At 41.8% G+C, this 23,570-nt stretch overlaps 1 protein-coding gene across 2 annotated transcripts in view; it reads right to left on the minus strand.

Annotated features, from left to right (window-relative positions):
- Positions 1–20,608: 20,608 nt before the first annotated feature.
- F13A1 (coagulation factor XIII A chain) overlaps positions 20,609–23,570 on the minus strand; it is a 144,397-nt gene continuing 141,435 nt past the window's right edge. For both annotated transcript variants that reach the window (XM_061194794.1, XM_061194793.1), the window contains one exon: positions 20,609–22,379. In XM_061194794.1, the coding sequence (XP_061050777.1) occupies positions 22,226–22,379 (154 nt within the window). In that variant the 3' untranslated portion in view covers positions 20,609–22,225. The remainder of the gene's footprint in view (positions 22,380–23,570) is intronic.

The raw sequence follows: 23,570 nt of genomic DNA on the forward strand, positions 1-23,570 counted from the left end.
AGGCCAACTGCTTGTTCAGCCCTGCCCTGCACACCAGGAACGTTAGGATGTGGTGGGGGTGAGGGTCCCCTATGTTCTTACTCACTCTTTGCTAGTGAGACCTCCATCCTGTGAGTCTGTGTGTACATTTGTGTACCATCCTGGGCCTCAGCTTATTGCACTGGAAGGTCAAGAGGGCTGCACAGCCCTGTAGGAATTCCCAGGTTAGCAAAGCAGACCTCGTTTTAGTGGCTAGCATTCTCGGGCTCATTATGTAGCATTCTTGGGCTTACTTAGCCAAGGGCATGTTTGGTCATTCCAATGCTCCCAAGTTGTGGTTTTGACATTTTCATCAGTATCAAGGAGATTTTGAATGTAGGTAATGACTTTTGTTTGAGGGTTTTCCCCCCCTCATCTTTTACTACTTACAGACAAGGGCAATGAGGAGAGAGGAGAAAGTATCAAAGCCAAGAGAAGTTCTTCAGAAAACAGTTCCTCACAAATCTAGACTGGGTGACAGAACATTTGCTTTCTAGGTCCTGACACTACACTGGACACAGTTAGGGCCTGTATGTGTGCTTTGGTAGAACTCAATTCAGCCTATTTTTACTGAAGATCTGCCAAGGGTAAGCCATCATGACACACCCTGGGTGAGGCAGCAAAATGGAAATGCAATCATTGAAAAGTCATAATCTTTGCCCTCTAGGTGCTCAAAGAAGTTATTGATGGTTAAATTTATGTGTCAGCTTGGCTGGGCCATGGTGCCCGGATGTGTAGTCAAACATTATTCCTGATGTTTCCGTGAAGGTGTTTTTTGGATGAGATTAACATTTAAATTGGTGGACTTTGAGTAAAGCAGATTGCCCTCCTCAATGTGGGTGGGCCTCACCCAATCAGTTGAATGCCTGACTAGAACCAAAGACTGATCTACTGGCCTGCAGATTTTGGACTTTCTAACACCCATAATCATGTGAGCCAATTCTTTAAAAAAGAAAGAAATGTATTTATCTCCTATTGGTTCTGTTTCTCTGGAGAACTCTAATACAGAGATTTGCACAGAAACACCAAGTAGATTGCATCATTGGGTGTATAGTGTAAGGAGAGTTATATGGGACTTGTTGAGAAGGGCCCTGAAGTGTAGGTATAAGGTCCACACATGATGTGAATGGGAAGAGGATCCGCAGCAGAGAGCCCAACCTAAGCAAAGTGCAGACTCTCTTCAGGGAATGGCAGAGTCTAGTTGCCTGGAGGACCCAACGTGAAGGGGGTGCAGTGGGAGATGAAGGTGCAAGAGGCAAATTGTGGAGAAGGTTAAGGAATTTAGATTTTATTCTGTATGTAGTAAGCGTGTCAAAAAGAAAGAGGGCACAGATTTCTACTTGGGAAGAGCATTCTGGTAGTATTTGGTGAGATTTGTTTCAAAAGGAAGGAAGAAACAATTTAAGAGGAATTGGAAATTGTGTGTAACAGACATAGCCTATTTATCTAAGGAAGCAGGGGAGTAGAAGGCAAGAAGGCTAGAATGTGTAAGACCAGCTCCCTAAGAAAGAGGGGAGACCCCAAATACTCAGAAGTAGAGAGAAAGGAGCAACAGAAAAGGAGGCAAACATGCTGGAGGGTGAAGGTTTTCAGGAGGCTTTAAGGTAGTTTTCTGTTTCAGGGTCAGGGACAGTTCCATCTTCCAGACTTGGTGCAGAGTCCCTGTTAAGGTTTCGTAGTTTCTCTTTGAAGATGAGTTCATCCTGAGCTGTTTTCTCAGGAATAGAATGGATTTGGCCAGATCTAACTCCAGCAGTGCTGATGCTGTGTTATCAAAACCATGCCTTTATTTGTGCATGCATGCATGCGTGTGTGTGTGTATGTGTACGTGTGCCTTCTGTGTCTCCAGAAGAGCCAACAGGCACTGTGGGGTGGAAATTTTGGTCTTCTGGTTCTTCCATAGCAGTTTCTCCCACCAAGCGTAGGTAGAAGGTGCCCGAATGTACTGGCATACTTCCTGGTACCTGGTAGGTGTTTGGCAATATCTGGTGAACAAATAAACATGTGTGAATGGGTCTCAGAGCCAATCAGAGGATTCGGAAGTTAATCTGAGTGTTGTGTTTTCAAATGTTGAAAGATAAGTGCACACACATTTGTATGCACAGATCCACACACACACACACTCACACTCATTCGCTGTCTGCCATTTTGTATGCCTAGGATGACACAACCACAAGCCATTGAGACAACGGACGTGGCTCTGGTTCTTGAGAGAGAGAGAGATTGGGGACATGTCTCAGGAGCATAGAAAGGAATGAGGTTTACTGTTGTCCACACCAGAGGTTCTCCATCTTGGCTACACATTGGAATCATCCCAGGAGCCTTTAAAATGCTGATGCCTAGGTTCTGATTTCTTCGGAATGGGGTATGGGCTGAGACTCAGGATATTAAAAGCCCCCTAGCGGACTCTAATGTGTAGCCCTAATTGAGAAACATTGCTTTAGAACTCGGCTGTCCAGTTTGGTAGCTGGACATGTGACTATTGAACACTTGACATGTGACTGGTTGGAACTGAGATGTGCTCTAAGTGTAAAATACACACCAAATTTTGAAGATTTTGAAGACAGTGTGAAAACAAGACTGTAAAATCATGTCTCGTTAATAATTTTTATATTGGTGGAGGCAGGCAGAATAATGCTCCCTGGCAAAATACCCATGTCCTAGTCCCCAGAACCTGTGAATATGTCATGTTGCATGGCAAAGGGATTAGGGTTGCACATGAACTGACTGTTAAATAAGGAGATTATCCTGGATTATCTGGGTGGACCTGATGCAATCTCAAACGTCCTTAGCTGTGGAAGAGAAGGCAGAAGAGTCCGCCTCAGAGTGATTTGATGTGAGAAACTCAAGCAGCCATCGCTGGCTTTGAAGATGGAGGAAGGGGGTCACAAGCCCAGGAATGCGGGCAACCTCTAGGAGGTTGGGAAAGGGAAGGAAATGTATTTCCCCTGGAGCTTCCTGAAGAAACGCAGTCTGGCTAACACCTTGCTTTTAGTCCACTGAGACCCATTTTGGACTTCTGATTTCCAGACAGCAAATCTGTCTTGTTTTAATCCACTAAGTTTGTGGTAATTTTTTACAGCTGCATTAGGAAAGCTGTGACTTACATATTGAAATACTAGTAATGTTTTGGATTGGGTTGAATAAGAAATATCAATAAAATTATTTTTACCTGTTTCTTTTTCCTAGTATTTAATGTGGCTACTAGAAAATTTACAATCACACATGTGGCCTGCGTTACATTTCTATTGGATGGTGCTGCTACCGTCTCAACCTTTGGATGGTAAGGTAGTGTGACTTCTTCTACCTACCTTCAGTATGACACTAGTCACCATGGGAGGAACAGTGACTTCTAGGAGGATTTCTGGGCTGACTGAAGAGTTTATATTCTTGGCCCCTTCTAGCTTGTTGGTGAAAGAGGAGAAATTGTGTCTCATGCCTGGACTGTCCAATGAATAAATGGTCAGAGGCAATACTGAGTGACAGCTTTCCAAGTTTATGGAGACTATGAAACCGGCCCAATCAAATAAATTATTAGAGTTTTTGAGAGAAGTAAACATGGGTTAGTATACCTGTTCAGTGTCGGAATACAATTCTCAACAAATGTGCAACTACTGCAGGACGGTAGTGTGGACCTGATCTGTCAACCCACCAAGACCATCACAGGCCAAACCCTTGGGCGACAAGTTTGCTTTCTGTAACAACCGTGCTTTTGGTTACAAACAATAAATTTCATGTTTCGATGATTGAGATGTTTGCTTTTGCTTTTAGCAAACACATGAAAAGTCAACCTACAGTGTCTGGAAGGGGAGAGAATAGGAGTAAAATCAGAGTAAAATCAAGGCTTAATTCCTTAACACCCTTTCTTGGCAAGAGAAAGGCAAGGGGGAGGAATAGAGAATTAAGAGGTCATGACAAGGTAGAATGGCAGCCCTTGCTGCATTAGGGCATACGGGTCACTCCTCACCCTCCAGCACTCCAGCGAATACTTTGAAAGAAAAAATGAGGAGAAGTTGCCACATTGAGGCAAAGAGCCTCAACATTTTCTTTTGTCATGAAATAATGGTTTCTTCCAAACATGCAAACCTAGAGTGTTGCAGAGATTGTAATAAATGTTGAACTTGCAAAATTAATATTAATGATCCTGGATTTGAAGTACTGGGGATATTTGAAGAGCCTGATCACAACACTTGGAGCCATTTTGTGAGTCAAAGGACTTTTGTTCTACCAGGGAAAACTGCCTAAAACAATCCCCAATGGTATGTAAGGTTCATAGCACAAATGACCACCCCCCTGGGTGTGAGGATGTTGCATGGCGGACACCAACTCTGTAAGGTTCAGCCCTTGGTGGTTGCTCAAAATGACTACTAGCACCCTGCCATTGGATGGAATCCAGGAAACAAGCAACTTCCAATTTCAGCATTTTCCCCCTCAAACCCTGATTGTGCCACGTGCAACCGTGAAGCAGGACGAAAGTGTTTTCTGCATCTTCTCCACGGCACCAGTCCAGTATCTAACACACTTAATGCTACTTTATTTTTCTGGCCAATCCCTATAATCCAGTTACGATAGATTTTTGAGCTGCCCTTGGTGTGGGTGCCCTGCCTCAAGCACGTGCAGTGACAGACGTGTACTCCACGGGTAATAAAAGCAAGGTTATTGGGACTATCTTTTTAGAACCTCTTCTAATGAGCAGTCACCACACTAGTTGCAGGAAACATTGTGATGATCTTACAGCCCTAAAGACATTTCTCCACTGTGGGTAAAGTAACCTATGATCAGTGAACGGTTTCTCTCCTAGAGACTTCTGCCCACGTTTCTCCTTGTTCATTTTGTGTAAAATCACAGTGATGGACCTACAAGTGTATCTGCTTCAAGACGCCATCCAAACACAAAGGGCCTTTGTCAGGCATAATGTTGAGCTTGACTACCTTCCAGCAGTTTTATATCTTCCTTTCCTTGTAGCTAATGGATCAATGCTCCTCACAAAGCCCAGTTTTTCTAGGGTCAGCTTCCTAATGGGATCAAGTCATAGGATTTCCTTTCATTCTTCTACACCCTTCTGGGAACATCTCCCCCATTTTATAACTCACCTTCCTGACTCCCTTTGGTCCTTTTTAGGAAACTTTTCTTTCCTTCTGAATTCTTGGATCCACAGGAGGCCAGCAGGAGTCCCACCAAGTCACCAAATCATTCTTTCACCTCAATGTGAGTCGTGTCGAAAAACAAAAGTGTTGCTGCTTAGGTGAATGTGTGATGTTTGGCTAAAAAGAGAGAAAAATAAAGGTAAGAGAATAATTCTTAATATTTTCTTTCTCTGCTTATCATTCTCATTTTTGCATGACATTGCCAAGAAACAAAATAGACTTGCTTTGATTTTCTTTAGTTGTTTCCCTCCTCTGACAATTTCTTAACTTACATGTATAAACTTAAGGGCCGAGGCTGAAACAATGAAATCTCCAGTCAAACCAGGCAGTCTTATTGCATTTGATGAGATGTCATTGGTCTTCCTGCGTCTCCCTGGACCACTTTCAATCATTGTCAACAGAGCAGCAGGAGAGAGTCTTAAAAATGAAGCCAGGTCATGTGACTTCTCTACTTAAAACCCTCCAACAGCTTTACTATAGACTGAATGTTTGTGGTCCCCCAACTTCATACGATGAAATCCTAACCCCCAATGTGATGGTATCTGGGAGGTGATTAGGTCACGAGGGTGAAGCCCTCAAGAATGGTATTAGTGCCTTATCAGTAAAGGCCCCGGAGAGCTCCCTTGCCCCTTGCACCATGTGAGGACCCAATGAGAAGTCTGAGACCTGGAATAGGCCCCTCACCCAACCATGCTGACACCCTGATCATGGACTTCCAGCCTCCAGAACGGTGAGCAATAAACTTCTGTTGTTTATAAGCTACCTGTTCTATGGTGTTCTGTTACAGCAGCCCAAATGCACTAAGACAGGTTTTCTACTTCAGAATAAAGCAAAGTCCCTGGAATGGCTGTAAGGCCCTATGTGATCAGGTCTTGAGTCACATTTTGACCTCAGCTTCCAGACTCTCTCACTAACTCTGCTCCAGCCCCCTGATTCCCTTGCTGTTCTTTGTGCAGATAATCTCCCCCATCAAAGCTTTGCTCTTGATGTTCCCTCTGGTTGGAAGGAATTTACCCAAGGGATGTTCTTGGTTTCATGTATTTGTTCAATGTCATCTCTTCACTGGGGCCTTTCTTAGTTATTTCACTGAAAATTGTAACATCCACCTCACCATTGGGATCTGACCCTCCCTTTCCCCGTTCTCTGCTTTGTCATTCTCCTTAGCACTTACCTCCAACATAATGTCTATCTTATTTAATTAAATTGTTTATTATCTGTCTCACTCATCCAGAATGTACACTTTGTGAGGGCAGAGAATTTGTCTGTTTTGATTACTGCTGTGTGCCCAGCACCTACAACAGCGCCTGGCATGTACGAGGTGCTCATTCAATGTGTTGAATGAGGGGATGTATCACATCACCCAACGGGGGGATAGAAATAAATGAATTTCTAACTGCGAGATAGAAATAAATGAATTGCTTCCTCAGCTGTGCTCTGCTGTGACAAATGATTTGTGGCTATGACTACAGCATTTGTGGAAGTTGACCTTGGTAGTTAGTGGATAAAACTGATTTGTCGTTAATAGATTGAAAGTCACCAATGAGAATAAAAAGGACCACAGAGTAAGAAAGAAAATCAAAGCATCTTACTAACCATCACTGATCAGATGTAATATCAAAGCAGCTCATCAAACCACAGGAAATAAGAGAACAAGAATGTCAGCTAAAATACACTGCCATTTAGATGTCTTTTTGTGTGCATTTTCCCCAGCTTTATTGAGATATACTTGACATATAACACTGTGTAAGTTTAAGGTGTACAACAGTGATGATCTGATACATGTGTATATTGCAAATGTTTACCAAAATAAGGTTAGTTACCATCTTCTTCACCTCATGTAATTACCATTTTGTTGTGTGGTGGTGGTGAGAACATTTACGATCTACTCTCTTAGCAAACTTGAAGTGTACAATACAGTATTATTAACTACAGTTCCCATGCTGTACCTTAGATCTCCAGAACTTTACTGTTCTTGATGATATTAAAAACTGGGTTGTTTTCTTCATTTCTTTCCAGATGGCTCATTGATAGTGTATAGAAACACAATTATATTTTGTATGTTGATTTTGTGTCCTTCAACTTTACTAAATTCATTTATTATTCTAATAGCTTTTCTTTTGGTGTGTGTGTGGGGGGAGTTCTTTAAGACTTTCTATATGCAAAATCATGTCATCTGCAAACGGAAAATATTTAGTTCTTACTTTCCAATTTGGATGCCTTTTGTTTCTTTTTCTTGCCTAATTGCTCTGACTAGGTCTTCCCGTATTACACTGAATAGGAGTGGTGATAGTAGGCACCTTTGTCTTGTTCCTGATCTCAGAGGGAAGTTTTCAGTCTTTCATCATTAGTATGATGTTAGCTGTGGGCTTGCTGTAAATCACCTTTATTTGTTGAGGTATGTTCCTTCTACATCCACTTTGTTGAGCGTTTTTAACATGAAAGGATGTTGAATTTTGTCAAATGCTTTTTCTGCATCTGTGATGATCATTTGATTTTTATCTTTCATTTTATCAATGTGATGTATTACATTTATTGATTTGCATACATTGAACTATCCTTGCATCCTAGGGATAAAACCTACTTAATTATGGTGTATAATCCTTTTAATGTGCTGTTGAATTCAGTTTGCTAGTAGTCTGTTGAGAATTTTTGCATCTATATTCACCAGGGATATTGGCTTGTAGTTTTTTTTCTTGTGGTATCCTTATTTGATGTTGGTAACAGATTAATGCTAGCCTTGTTAAATGAGTTTAGGAGTTCTTCCTCCTCTTCAATTTTTTGGAAGAGTTTGGGGAGGATTGGTGTTAGTTTTCCTTAAATGTTTTGTAGAATTAACCATTGAAGCCATCTAGTCCTGGAATTTTCTTTGTTGGGAGGTTTTTGATTACTGGTTCAATCTCCTTACTGGTTATTGGTCTGTTCAGATTTTCCATTACTTCTTGATTCACTCTTGTAGATTGTGTGTTTCTAGGAATTTATCCATTACTTCTAGGTTGTCCAATTTGTTGGCATATAATTGTGTAGAGTGGTTTTTTATGATCCTTTGTATTTCTGTGATATCGGTTGTAATGTCTCCTCTTTCATTTATAATTTTATTTGAGTCCTCTCTCTCTCTCTCTCTCTTTTTTTTCTTGGTAAGCCTAGCTAAAGGTTTCTCAATTTTATTTATCTTTTTAAAAAATCAACTCTTAGTTTTTTTTATCTTTTCTGTTGTTTTTCTATCTTTTTTTAAAAAAATTAATTAATTATTTATTTATTTTTGGCTGTGTTGGGTCTTCGTTTCTGTGCGAGGGCTTTCTCTAGTTGTGGCAAGCGGGGGCCACTCTTCATCGTGGTGCGTGGGCCTCTCACTATGGTGGCCTCTCTTGTTGCAGAGCACAGGCTCCAGACGCGCAGGCTCAGTAGTTGTGGTTCATGGGCCTAGTTGCTCTGCGGCATGTGGGATCTTCCCAGACCAGGGCTCGAACCCATGTTCCCTGCACTGGCAGGCAGATTCTCAACCACTGTGCCACCAGGGAAGCCCTGTTTTTCTATCTTTATTTAATTTATTTCTGCTCTGATCTTTGTTATCTCCTTCCTCCTGCTAACTTTGGGTTTAGTTTGTTCTTTTTCTAGTTCCTTGGGGCGTAAAGTTAAGTTGTTTATTTGAAATCTTTCTTTTTCTTTTTCTTTTAAATTGAAGTATAGTTGGTTTACAATATTATATTAGTTCTTTTTTCTTAATGTAGGCATTTATTACTATTAGAACTGCTTCCGGTCCACCTCATAAGTTTTGGTATGTTGTATTTCCATTTTCATTTGTTTCAAGATATTTTTTCATTTCTGTCAAATTAAATTTCTTATTTGATCCACTGGTTGTTCAGGAGTGTGTTGTTTAATTTGCACATATTTATGAATTTTCCAGTTTTCCTCCTGTTATTGATTTCTAATTTCATACTATTGTGGTCAGAAAAAATACTTGGTATGATTTTAATCTTTCAAAATTTGCTAGGACTTGTTTTGTGAGCTAACCTATAATCTACCCTGGAGAATGACCTGTGTGCACTTGAGAAGAATATGTACTCTGCTGCTCTTGGATGAAATGTTCTATATAGATCTGTTAGGTCCATTTGGTCTAAAGTCTAGTTCAAATCCAATGCTTCTTTATTGATTTTCTGGATGATCTATCCATTGTTGAAAGTGGGGTCCCCCTACTGTTATCTGTTAGTATCTGCTTAATATATTTAGGTGCTCTGATGTTGGGTGCATGTATATTTATATCTGTTATATCCTCTTGATGAATTGATCATTTTATCATTATGTAATAACCTTCTTTGTCTTTTGTTAGCATTTTTGACTTAAAGTCTATTTTGTCTGATATAAGTATAGCTATCACTGCTCTCTTTTGACTTCCATTTACGTGAAATATTTTTTCCGTCCACTCATTTGAGCCTATGTTTGTCCTTAATGTTAAAGTGAGTGTCTTGTAGGCAGAATATAGTTGAGTCTTGATTGTTGTTGTTGTTGTTGTTTTAATGCATTCAGCTACTCTACGCTTTTTGATTGGATAATTTAATCCAACTTAAAGCAATTATTGATAGGTAAGGACTTTCTAATGCCATCTTATCAGTAATTTTCCACATTTCTGCTGCTAGTATATAGAAGACTATATCTCATTACCTTGTTAAGTTTACTTATTAGATCTAGTAGTTTTTATGCAGATTCCTTGGGATTTTGTAGATAGAAGTCATGTCATCTGTGAATAAAGACATTTTTACTTCTTCAATCTGATACCCTGTTCCACAAAGTTTTGACACCTCAGTAGCTTTGAATTTAATCTCTGTACCCTTAGCTCAGCAAGACTGTTCTGTTTTATTTGGTTTCAACATTCTTGCAGTAAAATCTGAAAAGGACTTCCGAGGCATTTGGGAGGAATACAGAGAAAAATTAAGAACTAAAAAGTTTTTTAGTTTGGTGTAGAAAAAGAGTTTAAATGGTCTTTTTTGTGTGGATTGTGAACCTCTCCAATAAGTGAAGATGAAATTAAATTCAACTGACATTTAATTGAGAACTTACTATGTGGAATGCATTATACAATGATGTGGTCAACACAGAAGTTAGACAAATCATATGAATTAACGAATCTTACCTAGATGGCCTTACAAAATGGTTAATTACACCTGGCTTAGGTGACCCAATAAAAAAGATAATTTATTTTGAAAATCAGGAGGTATAATTTTGTACTAGTAAGCCTTAGCGTGTAGTGGCTATCTCCTTGAGATGAATACTTACCAAAGAGAAGATAACAAATTAGCTTTTTAAGACTAAAATGATTCTGCATTCCAATAACTAACTAGTAATGAAATCATCACTATTGGTTTATAGATTGGACTACCTAGACCACCAAGAGATAATAAAAAAAGTATATCTTTACCATTAACTTTGAAATAACTTTTCACTCATCTTTTTCATGTCTTTTCTTTCTCTTCATATATGAGACAGAATTAAATGTAATAGAATCTAAGGGAAATTATCATAAAAGTCGATGAAATTAGGTCCTGCTAAGAGTGACTGCATCTTTAGAGAGAAAATCTAATGTCTTTATCTTCATCTTTATCTTAATCCCAAATCTAGAATCATTTTGGTGAGCTCTGAAGTTGACGTTGGTTTTGTGCTCAGCACTGCCCACAGTTTAATTTGGATCCATTTAAGGATCAGCCACAGCAAGGCCATGCATCTACTTTCATCATGCTTTGCTAGAATTTCAAACTCTAATATTTTTCATATGCACATGTAAATGAGCCAGAGGAGAGAGGGGATGCAGAGGGGAAGCAAAGATGCTGAGAACCCCCTCCCCCCGAGGGCCAGGGGAGGGGGAGGGGAGAGAGCCACTGTGACCCTGGGATGGAATCTGTGCAAAGAGGGACCCTGAGTTGTGGTGGATCAGTTCCTGGGCCGCGCAGCCCCTCCCCCCCTTTCTTAGGACTTATCGCCAATGCATTTACTATCAGCAGATCAGAATTGGTCTTTTGAGACATAAGACATTTCCTTTTTTCATTGCATCATTTCTTTTAATTCATATTTCTCTGAGGGCATAGTTCTCATACATTTAAAGCCCTCAGGATTTGGAAATAATCAACATCTATATTTCCTTCTAAACGGGACAGCTGTATACCTGGAATGACAGGCTTTTTCTTTCCCAGAAAATTACTTCAGGGGAGGCAAAGAGACGGACACAAGAATGGAGTTTGAACTTGGCTCTTTTTGTTCCAGGGCTGGTGTGTTTCCTGTGCTCTGTTAAGCTGAAGGACCCAGAAAGTGGTAATTGCGTCATTAGCCCTAGTGCCTTGTTCTTTACAGAGCAGGCCATCCCAATTTTCTGTGACCTTTAGTCAGGTTATAGACCCTGGGGACCGAACCACTTCAGACGAAGAGCCCAGCTCAGCTCCGCACCATAGGAGACTCTTTACTGCCCCCTGGTGGATGAAGTAAGAGATACATGGTTCCCAAGGACGAAGGCCAAAGACCCAACACATTGGTTAATTCTTCCCACGGTGGAGGTGGGGCCGGTGGGAGGTGGAACAATTTTGGGTGGATGTGGAGCTGGGAGGTTAGAGGTTAGCTGGGTCCCTCCCTTATTCAAACGCCCTGTCTCCCTATTTTGTGGTGTCCTCTGTTGGGCCCAGGTCCTTCATGGTTGTCTTCACTCTGGCCTTCCACTTTGGCCTAGCCTTTCTGTCCAGGGGCCCCTAGCCCTTCCCATGTGAAAGGAGTCCCTCTCCCAGCTAACTCTGATGGGGGATGAGCCTCCACCTCATCACACATTTTCCAGCTCTCTTGCTCCTGACAGCGTTTCCTCCCGGACCCGTCTTCTCACTCCTAGGCATCTCACAGCTTATCCACCTTCTGGATGGTGGCTGGCTAGCAATGAGTCAATGAGTTTTCCAATGAATTTGTGTCTCCATATAGACGCAGTGTTTCTTGAACATTTGACCTCTTCCGACCTGCTAATATAATTAACAGTCATTTTTGGAGCCTGGTTTATTATTAGTTGCCCAGTCCTTAACACATTTTTGCTTCCAGACCTTTACCAGCTTTTATAATACCCTATGGTTGTTCATTGAAAGGCAAATTGTCATTAAAAATTGGGCCTCGGGTGCTGTGGAAAAAGCCTGGGAATCTAGCTAATAAATTGGAAGGCTCTCTCTTTTTGTTACTTTTACCATCTTTCATTACTAGCAGTCCAAGAGCATATTGTCTTTATCTGATAAAAAGAGTCGGCCAGAAGGGTGTATTGATGAGGCTCAAGTTATGGGTTAAGAGCGAGGTAATGATATTTTTATCTATGGACGCACTACAAATGCAATCCATGATAACCATCTGGGTCACAGAAAGGACCGGATGACACAGTGAGTGATTCAGAGCATAGATGGGGAAATGTTAGGTTTTCTATCAAACACAGATCTTATCATAATAAATATTTAGACTTGGAAGTGACTTTAGAAATCATCTTATCCATTCTCTTGTCTAGTTTAGAACCTCATGAAACTATTCCCAGCAGATGGGCTGGCAGCCCAGCCTCCACTTGGGGACCAGGTTGGGGATTCACTGCCTTGAGTGATTGTTTGGTCCATGATGGGAAATGGTATTTGTGGGAAGGTCAGCACATGGTGCCTAGTTTTGAGATAGAAAATGAAAGCTCAGCTTTTCCCCCTTCTGTAACCTTAATCTCCAGATTCCCTAAACCCAGCCTCATTCTGAACTGCAGCAACAGAAGGGGCTCTAGGGTGACTGATGTCTTCTGCAGAGTTGTTTAAAACCACTTTGGCAGTAAGATGAGGAGGGAAAAGGCTATTTCCGACTCTTTGATTATTGTCTTGAGGGTTCTTGTGCATGGGAAAATGGGAGGTAGATTTCTGGGAATACTTGGTTAGGATAATTCAGGTTAGAATGCTTCAGGATGTTCCATTCCCAGGGAGGAGCAGACAGACAATGGGCTATGTTCAAACAAGCTGTGTTCAACGGCCGAGTTCTAACCCCTGTTCCCTTTGATATTATTTGGGCTTTAAAGCTTAGGTCAACTCTAGAAGGCGGAATGGTAAGAAGGAAATGAACTACCGGAGACAGATCACTTTAGGATTTTAGTAGCATGAAAAATACTTGAATGGGAGTAACCGAGATGACAGGGCAGCCTGAACTGTGAGTGCCAGGGAGAGTAACCCTCCCTCCCTACTCCACTGGGTGGCCGTTGTGATCATTCATTCATTCAGCAATGCCTATTGACAGATTATTCAGCACAAGGTACACAGTGATGTATGCACCAGAGCCACAGAGCTCTTTTTACAAGAGGAAAAGTGGAGAGCTGCCTAAATGGGATCTATTTTAATCATTTGAAACTGTTAGTCATTTTTGGCAAAGGAAATCATCGTGATGGGTCAGCCAGATACTACAACTTCTTTCAACATTTGGTAGGAATTGTCAGGGAAGCCATGCCAAGGCACAACAGAGATGGAAAGAGATAATCTACTTTAAGCTTAAAGGTTATTCATTTCCCACATGTTAACATATGGTCTGCCATACAATCTCTACTGTATTTGTTGGTTTTTGTGTACGATGACGTGAACCCCAACTGAGGTGGTACAAATATTAACTGTGAAGGGTGTTGGTTTTCCAGGTTCTTTTCTAAGCTGTGTCTGTAATGTGATATTGAAGTGAAAGCAGCAATTCCCCTGTCTCTGGCATCCAGATTTTGCCTTCTTAGCTAGAGAAGGAGATGAGCAAGCAGGTCAAAGATGCTCATTTGGGGGAATTCCCTGGCAGTCCAGTGGTTAAGACTCTGTGCTTCTACTGCCGGGAGCGTGGGTTCAACCCCTGGTTGGGGAACTAAGATCCCCCATGCCACGTGGTGTGGCCAAAAAAATTAAAAAATTAAATAAAAAAAAAAGATGCTCATTTGGGTCTGATCAGATGGTTGTCTGTCAAGAAGCAAATCCTGAAGCTTGATGTCTTCTGTTAAGCAGGAAAAACCTGAAGAAATTGAATTAGAACTCAATAAGTATTCATGGACATCTTCTTAGGCCAAAGAAGGACAACACAAAACTAAAAAATCTTGTGTAGCCAGACCCTGTGACTTCACTTGGCAGTTCTAAGAATAGTATTTTTTAACATAAATTTTATTGAGGCATAACTAAGATAGCCCCAATGATCCCTGCCTCCTAATATTCATCTTTGTGTGATTCCTTCCCCTTGACCTTGGGCTGGACCCAGTGACTCACTTTTCATGGATGTGACAAAAATGATGGGGTGTCACTCCTGAGGTTAGGTTACAAAAAGATTTTGGTTTCCATCTTGTTCTCTTGCTTTCTCATTATGGTGGAAGCCAGATGTCAAGTTGTGAGCTGCCCTATGGAGAGGCCAGCAGGACAAGGAACTAGGAGAGGCCTCAGCCAACAGCCCGTGAGGAACTGAGGCCCTCAGGCCAGCATCTGTGGGGAGCCCACAGATGAGCTCGAAAGCAGAGCCTCTCAGTTGAGCCTTCAGATGAGACCTCAGCCCTGGTTAACTTTGATTGCAGCCAATCTTGAACCAGAGCAACCAGCTAAGCCATGCCTGGATTGCTGAAGTGTTTGGTTATTTTGAAAGCTATGAACATTTTTGCACACTCATCTTTCGGTGAATATATGCATCATATTTCTGTTGGATATATATCTGGGAGTGGCATTACTGGGTCACAGCTGTATTCAGATTCAGTAGACACTGCCAAACAGCTTTCCAAAGGGGTTGTACCAATTTACACTCTAGCCAGCAGTCCCAAGGCCAAGCTCTTATCTCACTGTTTCGGCAGGACCCTGCTGCTTCTCAATTCAGCATGGGGCCAAGTAGGCCATGGGATTTTAATGGCATATTTTATTGGTAATAATACTAGTAAGAAGAATAATAACAGCAAAGGTAACCTTTTGCATACCTAATTATCTGATGTTTTAATTTTCAAAAAGCAATATACAGACAGGACTTCATTATGTATTATTACTTTATGTGTATCGGGCACTAATAGGACAAAATATTAAGCACTACTGAGAATACATAGATATCACGGTTGTCCTTAAATTAGATTTCTTAGGCGATAACCAGGATTAAAGGAAAGAAATGGTTGAAGTAGAACACTTTTATATTATGTTTTCAATATTTAGGTTATTTAGGTGAGCTCTGGCTTTTTTTTTTTTTTAGCTTAAATTTCCCAGATAACGGCTTCATTTTCTGCTGAACATTGCTGGTGAGGAGATCACTGAAGCCTATTGTTTTTCATCATAGACAGTGTTTTTCTTGTATTATACCTATTTTTCAATTTTATGTCATAATAACACTTTGTTGATCTATATGCGTTTTTAGCATTGTATACTCAATAATGCTAATTGGGATATTATTGAAGATACCTAGCTTTTCTTTTAATGATCTGCATGAAAAGCAGATTTCTTTATTAGAGTCACATTTCTTGAATTCATGGTTATAGCCAAGAAAAAGAATAGTACTCATGAGCTCGGCCTTGTGTCCATAATAAAAGCAGCATACAGAAAATCAAGTTTGGCAGCAGTGGGCAAATACCGTGGGCACTTGAGCCTGGGCAGGCCTGGTTTGGGTATGGAAACACTAGGTGGGAGTGTGAGCTTGTCACCTAAAAATCCCTGGAAGATACAGACGTCCAAATCTGAAATATGGGTAATGTTAGCCATAAGAAACTAGCCCCAGAAACAGTAAAGGAGAAGCAAATGATAAAATATCATTAAGAGTAGGAGAATAAAGATGTCATTATGGTAGGAAAACATTCAAAATCCATATTAAATGCCATGGTTCATGATATAAGGACATGTTCTTACAAGTTGAGGAAACTTTTCTGGGGAAAGGTATAGACTGGCAAAGCGGATGCCCTCGGCTTTCTGAGGAAGTGGTGGTGTCTGGGCTGGTGAGCGTGGCAAGGACCTCCAGTGCATCCTGCCACAGACCCGGAGGACTTACCTGCATATGGCTCTTCTGTGGGTTTTGGATGGTGCTTTTTTTTTTTTTTTCTGAGTATAGGGAGTACATCATTTATTGACCCTGTGTTCCCCCACTGCTCTTGACTTGTAGGACAACAGGTACAGAACTGCAAGGGATCATCCCCAGCTCCGTGGATGGTGCTCTGATGCAAGACTCTGCACAAGAACATGGGCCCGGCTTTGGCACAAAGGCTCTTGTAGAGGAGAGTCTGGGCAGGAGGATGGCAACTCATTATGACCACTGGTGAGTACTCAGGACACGTTTCTAGAGGGCAAGACTGGTCTAGGACCACTGCCATCAACTGTGGCAGGAGAGTGACATTTCCTATGTTCATGGCTAATTTCCAACAAATCTTTATTAGGCTCTTAGGCTGCTTACCTGTAGCAGTGGCCATAAAATTTGGGTTTAGGTATAGCTAACATAAAAATAACTTAACTTTATTTCATTTTGTTTCACATAGCTAGAGGTAAATCAGAGTCAACCTGTGTGCAAATCAAGGCATTTTAAGATATTCAGGGAGGAACAATGGCATGTAGGTTCATGACCAGACTCGTTAACTGTCCCCTGGTACTTCATTGGAAAGCTGGGTTGGTGGGGTGTTAGGGGAGCTGACATCTCTTCGAGGTTCTCGATGGAATGGTCCTATTTCCTAAGTTTTTGTGAAAGAGCAATGCCATCCTTCATTGTTGTGTCTTCTCTCTCGTCTTCAAGTTATCCCTAGTGGTATCTAACCAAATATTGATGGAGACGCAGGTGAGGAAAGGCCTAGAAAATCATAGCTTCAAAGTCAAGGTCACCTGCAATGCAGTAAGATATAACCAGAGCACTTAGCCCAGCGGTCTCAGAAAGGAGAGCAACTTACTGATTAATGTTCTTTCTGCTTGAAGGAAATGCTCAGTGTTTTGAACTTTATCTTTCCTATCCAAAAAATATACAGAGATATAGAGATATAAAGTTTGTTGTTAACTTTAATCTCCACACGTTTGAAGAGATCTAACATGTGTCCTCCCAAGTCTAATAGTTTAAATATCGCCAGTTCCTTTCATTCTTCCTTTTAAGCTATGATGGCTTTGTTATCATGTCTGGCGCCTTGGTAGAGGTAGCTGGAAAGCTGAGCTCAGCTAGGATGGTTGACCAGAGCATCTACATGTGGCTTCTCCAGTATGGCAGACTCAAAGAAGCTGAGATTTCACATGGAAGCTCAGAACTTCCATGGAGAGGATTTCAAGAGACAAGAAGTGAAAGCCACCCGTCTCCCTGGGCCTGAGAACTGATAGAGTTGTTTCTACCACATTCCATCGGTCAAAGTGACAGGAGAGTCAACCTAGTTCAAGGGGAGGGCAGGAAAGGTGGATCACATCTCTCAGTGGAAGGAGTGACAATGATTTTATGGTTATTTATATTCTACCATCATAAGATAACAAATTCTGATGGTAATTTTTTTCGTGCTCTACTTCCCCACTGCCTAAACTTGCTCAAACCAGAAAGAAGAGGAAAAAGCACTCTTTTGTGTTACAGGCACTTGCTTTTACGAATAGGAAGTAGTCATTAGGACCCCTTATGTTTGAATTAGTTTCAGGGTGGTGAAACATTGCTTAGATAATTACTGAAGTCCTAGAACCATGATTAGTGTGAAAATTAACGGGAGTTCATGAATTGTATTAGCAGCAAGCTTATCAGGCATCTTTTAAAAACGTCCATTGTCTTTGAAGCTAGAAGATGTTCCCAAACTCCTGGCAATTGAGGCGAACAAAATTTCCTAGTAACTTTTCTTGCTGCAACTGAGGTGCTTTTTTTCCCCTTCTCATTTATTTATGTGTTTGTTTTTATAGAGTGATTTCTGACAGACACATTCAGAAGATGTTGATGTGGTTTTCTTGTTTTCATTCCTCTGTAGAGGCTTATGAGGGTAAAACTGAGTCGAAGTGAGCTGAGGTGCTGAGAGCACAGGGAAGCTTGTCCTGAGGGGAAGGAGTGTCTCTAGAAGCAGCGGGCTCTCACGGGTACAGCTTTGCCTTTAAGACAGAGGTGAGCACGGCCCTAGGAGCAAGATCCTGGGCCTTTAGCAGTCCCTGCTCCTGGTAGTTACTTGGATGCTCAAATTTTAACTTCTGGGAACTTGCCTGTCACACACTTGTATCCATTTGTGAGATGGACGGCTCCCCTGACACACTTCCTCTCCCACTGTATCCACTTGGGCCCTAGTACACCTCATTTCCCATCCCTGAACCCAAACGTAGCCACGCCCCGTCGTCTACCCTCCTCCCTGACCTGAATGTGTATTCTACCCCATACTCGCTTGTCCCTCCTGGGCCCACCGTAGTTTTTAGCTCTGAATCCAGTTTTTGATCAGCAACTTCTTCTAGCCTTTCTCCACAACACAGCCTACAAGGAACAAAGTCTAGTTCCTGGAAGTGCTCCAACTCTGACTCATACCTGCACTTCTGTGGCTAGAATCTCTGTAGCTACTTTCTAATGAATGAGCCCATGAGTCATTATGATGTGAATACAAAGAGCGCCGCCTCTCCTTGCTGGATACTCACCATCCCCCCAGACCAAGGTAACTGCAGTTCCCAAGAAGGGTCGTCCTCTTTCCCTCCTCTAGGCTGTTACCTGAGCTCTTCTCCGGCAAATGTTCTCCAACTTACCTCCTTTCCTTTTGTTTTTTCAAGATGCAACTTAAATTTTTTCTCCGTTATTCTTGGAGGTACTAGGGGATGTTTTTCAGGCATCTTTTTCTCTTTATTTCCATGGTCCTCTACGCATATACCTCTATTAACATACCTATCCCCATCTAATTATAGATTGATAAATACATACTTTATACATATTTTATCTATTTATCTCTCTGGCTTCCCATCTGGCTTTGTGAACTCTCTCTGGGTAGGGACCATGGGCTTTTTATCTTTGACTCTCTAGTATGATGCTTAATGTTCAATAAATACTTGTTGAATTCATGCTTGCATACAATAATTAATGAATGATGGATGGCTAAATGGATGGTTGGAATAAAGGATGGACAGGTGGCTGGAATGTTGGCTGGCTGGATGGTGGGAGGACGGCTGGGGATAGAAAAGATGAATAAATGGATGATTGGGTGGACTATTTTAAAATAACGTTGGAAGGATGTTCATCAATGATCAATTTACACCTGGAACTTTGTGACTTTTGATTGCCAATGAGTCTAGCACAAACTCCATTTCACCCCATATTCCTATTACAAATTTGTACATTTTTTATTTGTTATTATACTGCAACTCTTCAAAGAGTATTGAGTTGGTTTTAATTCAGTATTCTTAAAACTCCGGGAGATAAAATGAGATTTAAAGAGCGTACAGTAAAGCAGAGGTTGATTTCACTGCCTACTCCCACCCCAGCTTGATTTGCCTCCATGCATGGCTTCCTAGGCCTTTTTAGCTTCTTCATCAACAGGTTGAAAATAATAATATTTACTTTTTTAAAGGGTTGATACAGTAAAATTATTTGAAACACAACCATATTCATACAATCTCTCTCATTTCTCTCTCTCGCGCTCAACCATCTCTCTCTTTATCTATGTATCTATGTATCTATGTATCTATGTATCTATCTGTCTATCTATCTATAGTTTTGCATGTGTTGTTGTTAAGGCTTGCTTGATACACTCCCAGAAGAACCTTGTGAAAATAAAAGTGTTGTTACCCCTCTTTAGTCATCGAAGCTATAAACACAAATAAGGATTCATTCAAAGCATAGAGGACTTTAACAGGCAAAAAATAGAATTTAGAGTCTCTGCTGCTATCTGAGATACACTGCTTGTTACCAGTGCTAAAATATGATTTTTAGAGCCACAGTGTTATTACACAGTGTAGAGTCCCACTTGTCAAAGGGGATGGGCTGGCTCTAAGGTAGGTATGGCGAACAGGTTTTATTTTGAGTGCCAACTCCTTATCAGTTGGTAATAGCTGCTTGGAGTAGTGTGTGGAGAAGGATCCTGAGGCCCTATCTAAGATGCAATTGTTCAGTGATGTCTGCCATGAATATAGGACCTCCGATATATATCTGTCATATATTTCCCATCTCTGTTCTAAGACCACAAAAGGTGTCCGTCACGATAGGTATTCCTGCTGGCTTGTCCACTGAGTCACCGTAATGATTCATGGGATTATTCATGAAAAAATATCTACAGAGATTTTGCAGTTTCTGGAAACTGATTTTTGAACCAAACTTGCTCCTTTGGTGAATGAGTTTAATAAAATGTAGAGAGAGCAGTGAGGAAAGCTAACTGTAACATCATTACCCATTTGAGTCCTTTTCTCTAAAGGAGAGATGCTTGTTTCACTATCCAGGGTGGGTTACCTACTGCTAAGGAAGGGTGGTTTCTTGAGCAGCTGTGGTTAGTAACATGTTGTATTGAAAAGTAAAAGTGTTCACTTCTGTGCAGATGCAAGTACAATCAGATTAACTTTATTTTAAGCTTTGATTACATTCTAGTTAATAAGAATATACTATATTAAGCCAGTTTAACAGTCCAGCAAAATGCATTTCATTTTAGAATTGAGTATTGGAAGGCTTGGCAAATGCTGGAAGATTACTTAGTACAGTTAGGCATGATGTACCTATAGAGGGGACCAGCTGACCCTCATGGATTCCTGGTGTGAAGGTTCAGGAACAGTCTCAAAGGCTTAGAAATGTGCTTGTAGAGACCAGAGAATTTCATTGGGACGTTTCCCCCAGCTTCCTTCTCACTGTTCATCTTTTCTTTTCTTTTCTTTTCTTTTTTTTTTTGCTAAGAATCACAGTCTACTGACCTAAATCACATTCTAGGCGTATCAATGGATAATTTTGACAATAAATCAGCCTTGCAAATAAATACCAGATAGCCTTGTCTGTTGGAACCTTGGAGCCTAATACAAATGATGTCAGCGTCCTCTGTCTTTGGGTGTGTGGCTGGCTGTTTGCAAGGTGGAGTCCATATTACCTTGTAGCACCTGTGTGCCAAGCTGAGGTCTCAACATGGGTGATGGGAAGGACAAGAGAATTAGTGGCTGCCCATCCTTCCACATGTCTGGTCCCTAAATCTGCCAGCTTCTCCAACTTGTTGGATTTATTCCGTCTCTAAAACTGTATCTGGACCTGTGTCATTGTGCAAAGGAGATGCTTCCAGAGAGACAGGTGAAGTATAATTACTAATTAAAGAGACTAATTCCTCATCCTTACCGTCCCAAGTCGGCCTTGTTACTTTCTAGTACTACAGTCCCCAAAGGGTTAAAGTTAGGGCTAATGGTCCCTGCTGATCAGGCCACAGCGTGACAACTCCTATAAAATGCACTATAAAACTACATTATTTAATAGATCTGAGTATTGCACCTGCTTTCTTATCTCCTCTTAGGCGATTAAGTTTTCCACAAATGCAATTTGTTAATATGGGGCCACATCTTCTCACAAGGTAAATCTGTGAAATTTGGCAGGCAGTAGCTTTGCTGCAGGTGCAAGATGAAAGACCTTTCCCTGGCTTTGCCAAGAAGAAAAATGATGCTGCACTCAATTCCTGGGAAAAATATTCTGACACAGAGGATAAAACTGATTCCAAGAAAGGGGAATAGAATTCTAGGGCCCAAATCATGTGCTTGCCTCCTGTTTGGGGAGTACATTACCCTGAAAAGGCTGAGCGGGGGGATGAGAAGCCCTGTTTTACATGAGGCCAGGTATTGAGCAAATCCCCTTTCTAAGGGAAGTCCTCCGATACTTGGAGCTGCAGCCATTTGAGATGAGAAATGATAACTTTTACTCTTATGAGCTATGAGAGCTTCATTAGGGCTTAATTAAAGCTAATACTCAGAATCCTTTGGAAGGTGGAGTGATTAAAAACTAACTTCCACATTGAATAGCCACACTGAAAAGTGTGTCTTCAAAACACATGGCATCACCACTCTGGGGCTCTATCCAGTCCTGTCCGGGTCTTCACAGCTAAGTTAAAGCAAGAGCTGACTATTTTTGCATTAGAATTTCCTTAGCCAAGACTACAAGAGGCCAAGTGCTCGGGCCCATCTCAGGCCCCTGTGCATCTACATAGATGGTCGTCTCTGAATCTGCAAGTCCAGCTCGCCGTACACGTGTCTCAAGCGGTCACTGGTCAGGCTGGCCATCAGCTTCCGAGGGCCAGAAACCCAAGGCCGACACACCTCCTCCCATTGCACGGTGGAGTTGGGCCGGATTTCCCTGAAAAGATGGAAGAGACAGGAAAGGTTTTATGCTCCAGAGAGGCAGATCCAGTTTCCCACCTTGACCAGGAAGCAGTGAGGCCCCTGCCTGAGTCACAGGCTCTCTTTGTTTTGGCTGATGGTGGCTGGAAGACGGAAGGGCCAGGGTGGCTGGTTTCCAGTGACCACCCGAATGAGGCCCCTAGATGAGGCTCAGCCGGAGACAGCCCCATGGGTCCTGGTTCCTTCCACACGGATGCATCAGCTGGCCTTCTGGTGGACGTGGTCCATTCAATGTATGGTGGAGCCGAGCTGAGCACCCGGCCAGCCATGAGTCAGCTGAACTTCAGCTTATCCCCAGGCTTCCGCAGTAGCCTTGAGGACATGACTGATCTCCCTCGGTTCATTTGCGGGCTAAAGTACCCTCCTGGGATCAGACTTCTCTCTGAACCCCCAGCTGCCTTTACTGAGGTCCTGACGCTCTAATTGGTTCTGGCCAACCCCCTTGGGATAGACCTGTTCCCAGGCCCAGGATCTGGAACATCACCCAGCCTGCTCTGTAATTCATAATCCTGCTTCAACCAATTGATTTTGGTCCCTTGCCCACACACCTTGCTGCTACGCATTTGTTGCTGATGCCCTAATCCATCCTGATGGTGGGGCCTTCACTGGTCCTGCTTTTCCTGGTCCCCTGCGGCCATGCTCTGAGGTCTTCCTAAGCGTCATGGCCAAGCCCAACCCAATGGAAGACGAAGTCAAGCAGGGTGGGGAATTTAGGCTTCTCTGGAGTATTTCACATATCCCCCTCCCCCCCCACTCCCGATGTGATATACACTCAGGAGGAGATTACATGCTGGTTTTATACGTATGATAGTCCCCTGAGGTGGATACTATTCGACAAATTTTCTAGTTAAGAAAAATGAAGGGATTAAACACGGGAGGTGACGTTTCCATGGTCACACAGGTGTTAACGGGCAAAGGCAAGATTTGGACCCAAGTTTATCTGTTTCTAAAGCACGTGCTCTTTCTACTTCTCTATACTATATTTCATCCTGTATCCTCCAATGAAATGCCTTTTCCGACCACTGTGCTTGCTTTTTCATATGTCTGATTTCTCAAGCAAGACAGATGCCCTTTTGTTCAGTATTGACAGCTTCCTGCAGGTCTTGTTATTGGAGGACTCCTGGTCTCCGCTCTCTGACTCAGGCCA

This window comes from Eubalaena glacialis, chromosome 7, assembly GCF_028564815.1.
Source record: "Eubalaena glacialis isolate mEubGla1 chromosome 7, mEubGla1.1.hap2.+ XY, whole genome shotgun sequence".
Taxonomy (NCBI): domain Eukaryota; kingdom Metazoa; phylum Chordata; class Mammalia; order Artiodactyla; family Balaenidae; genus Eubalaena; species Eubalaena glacialis.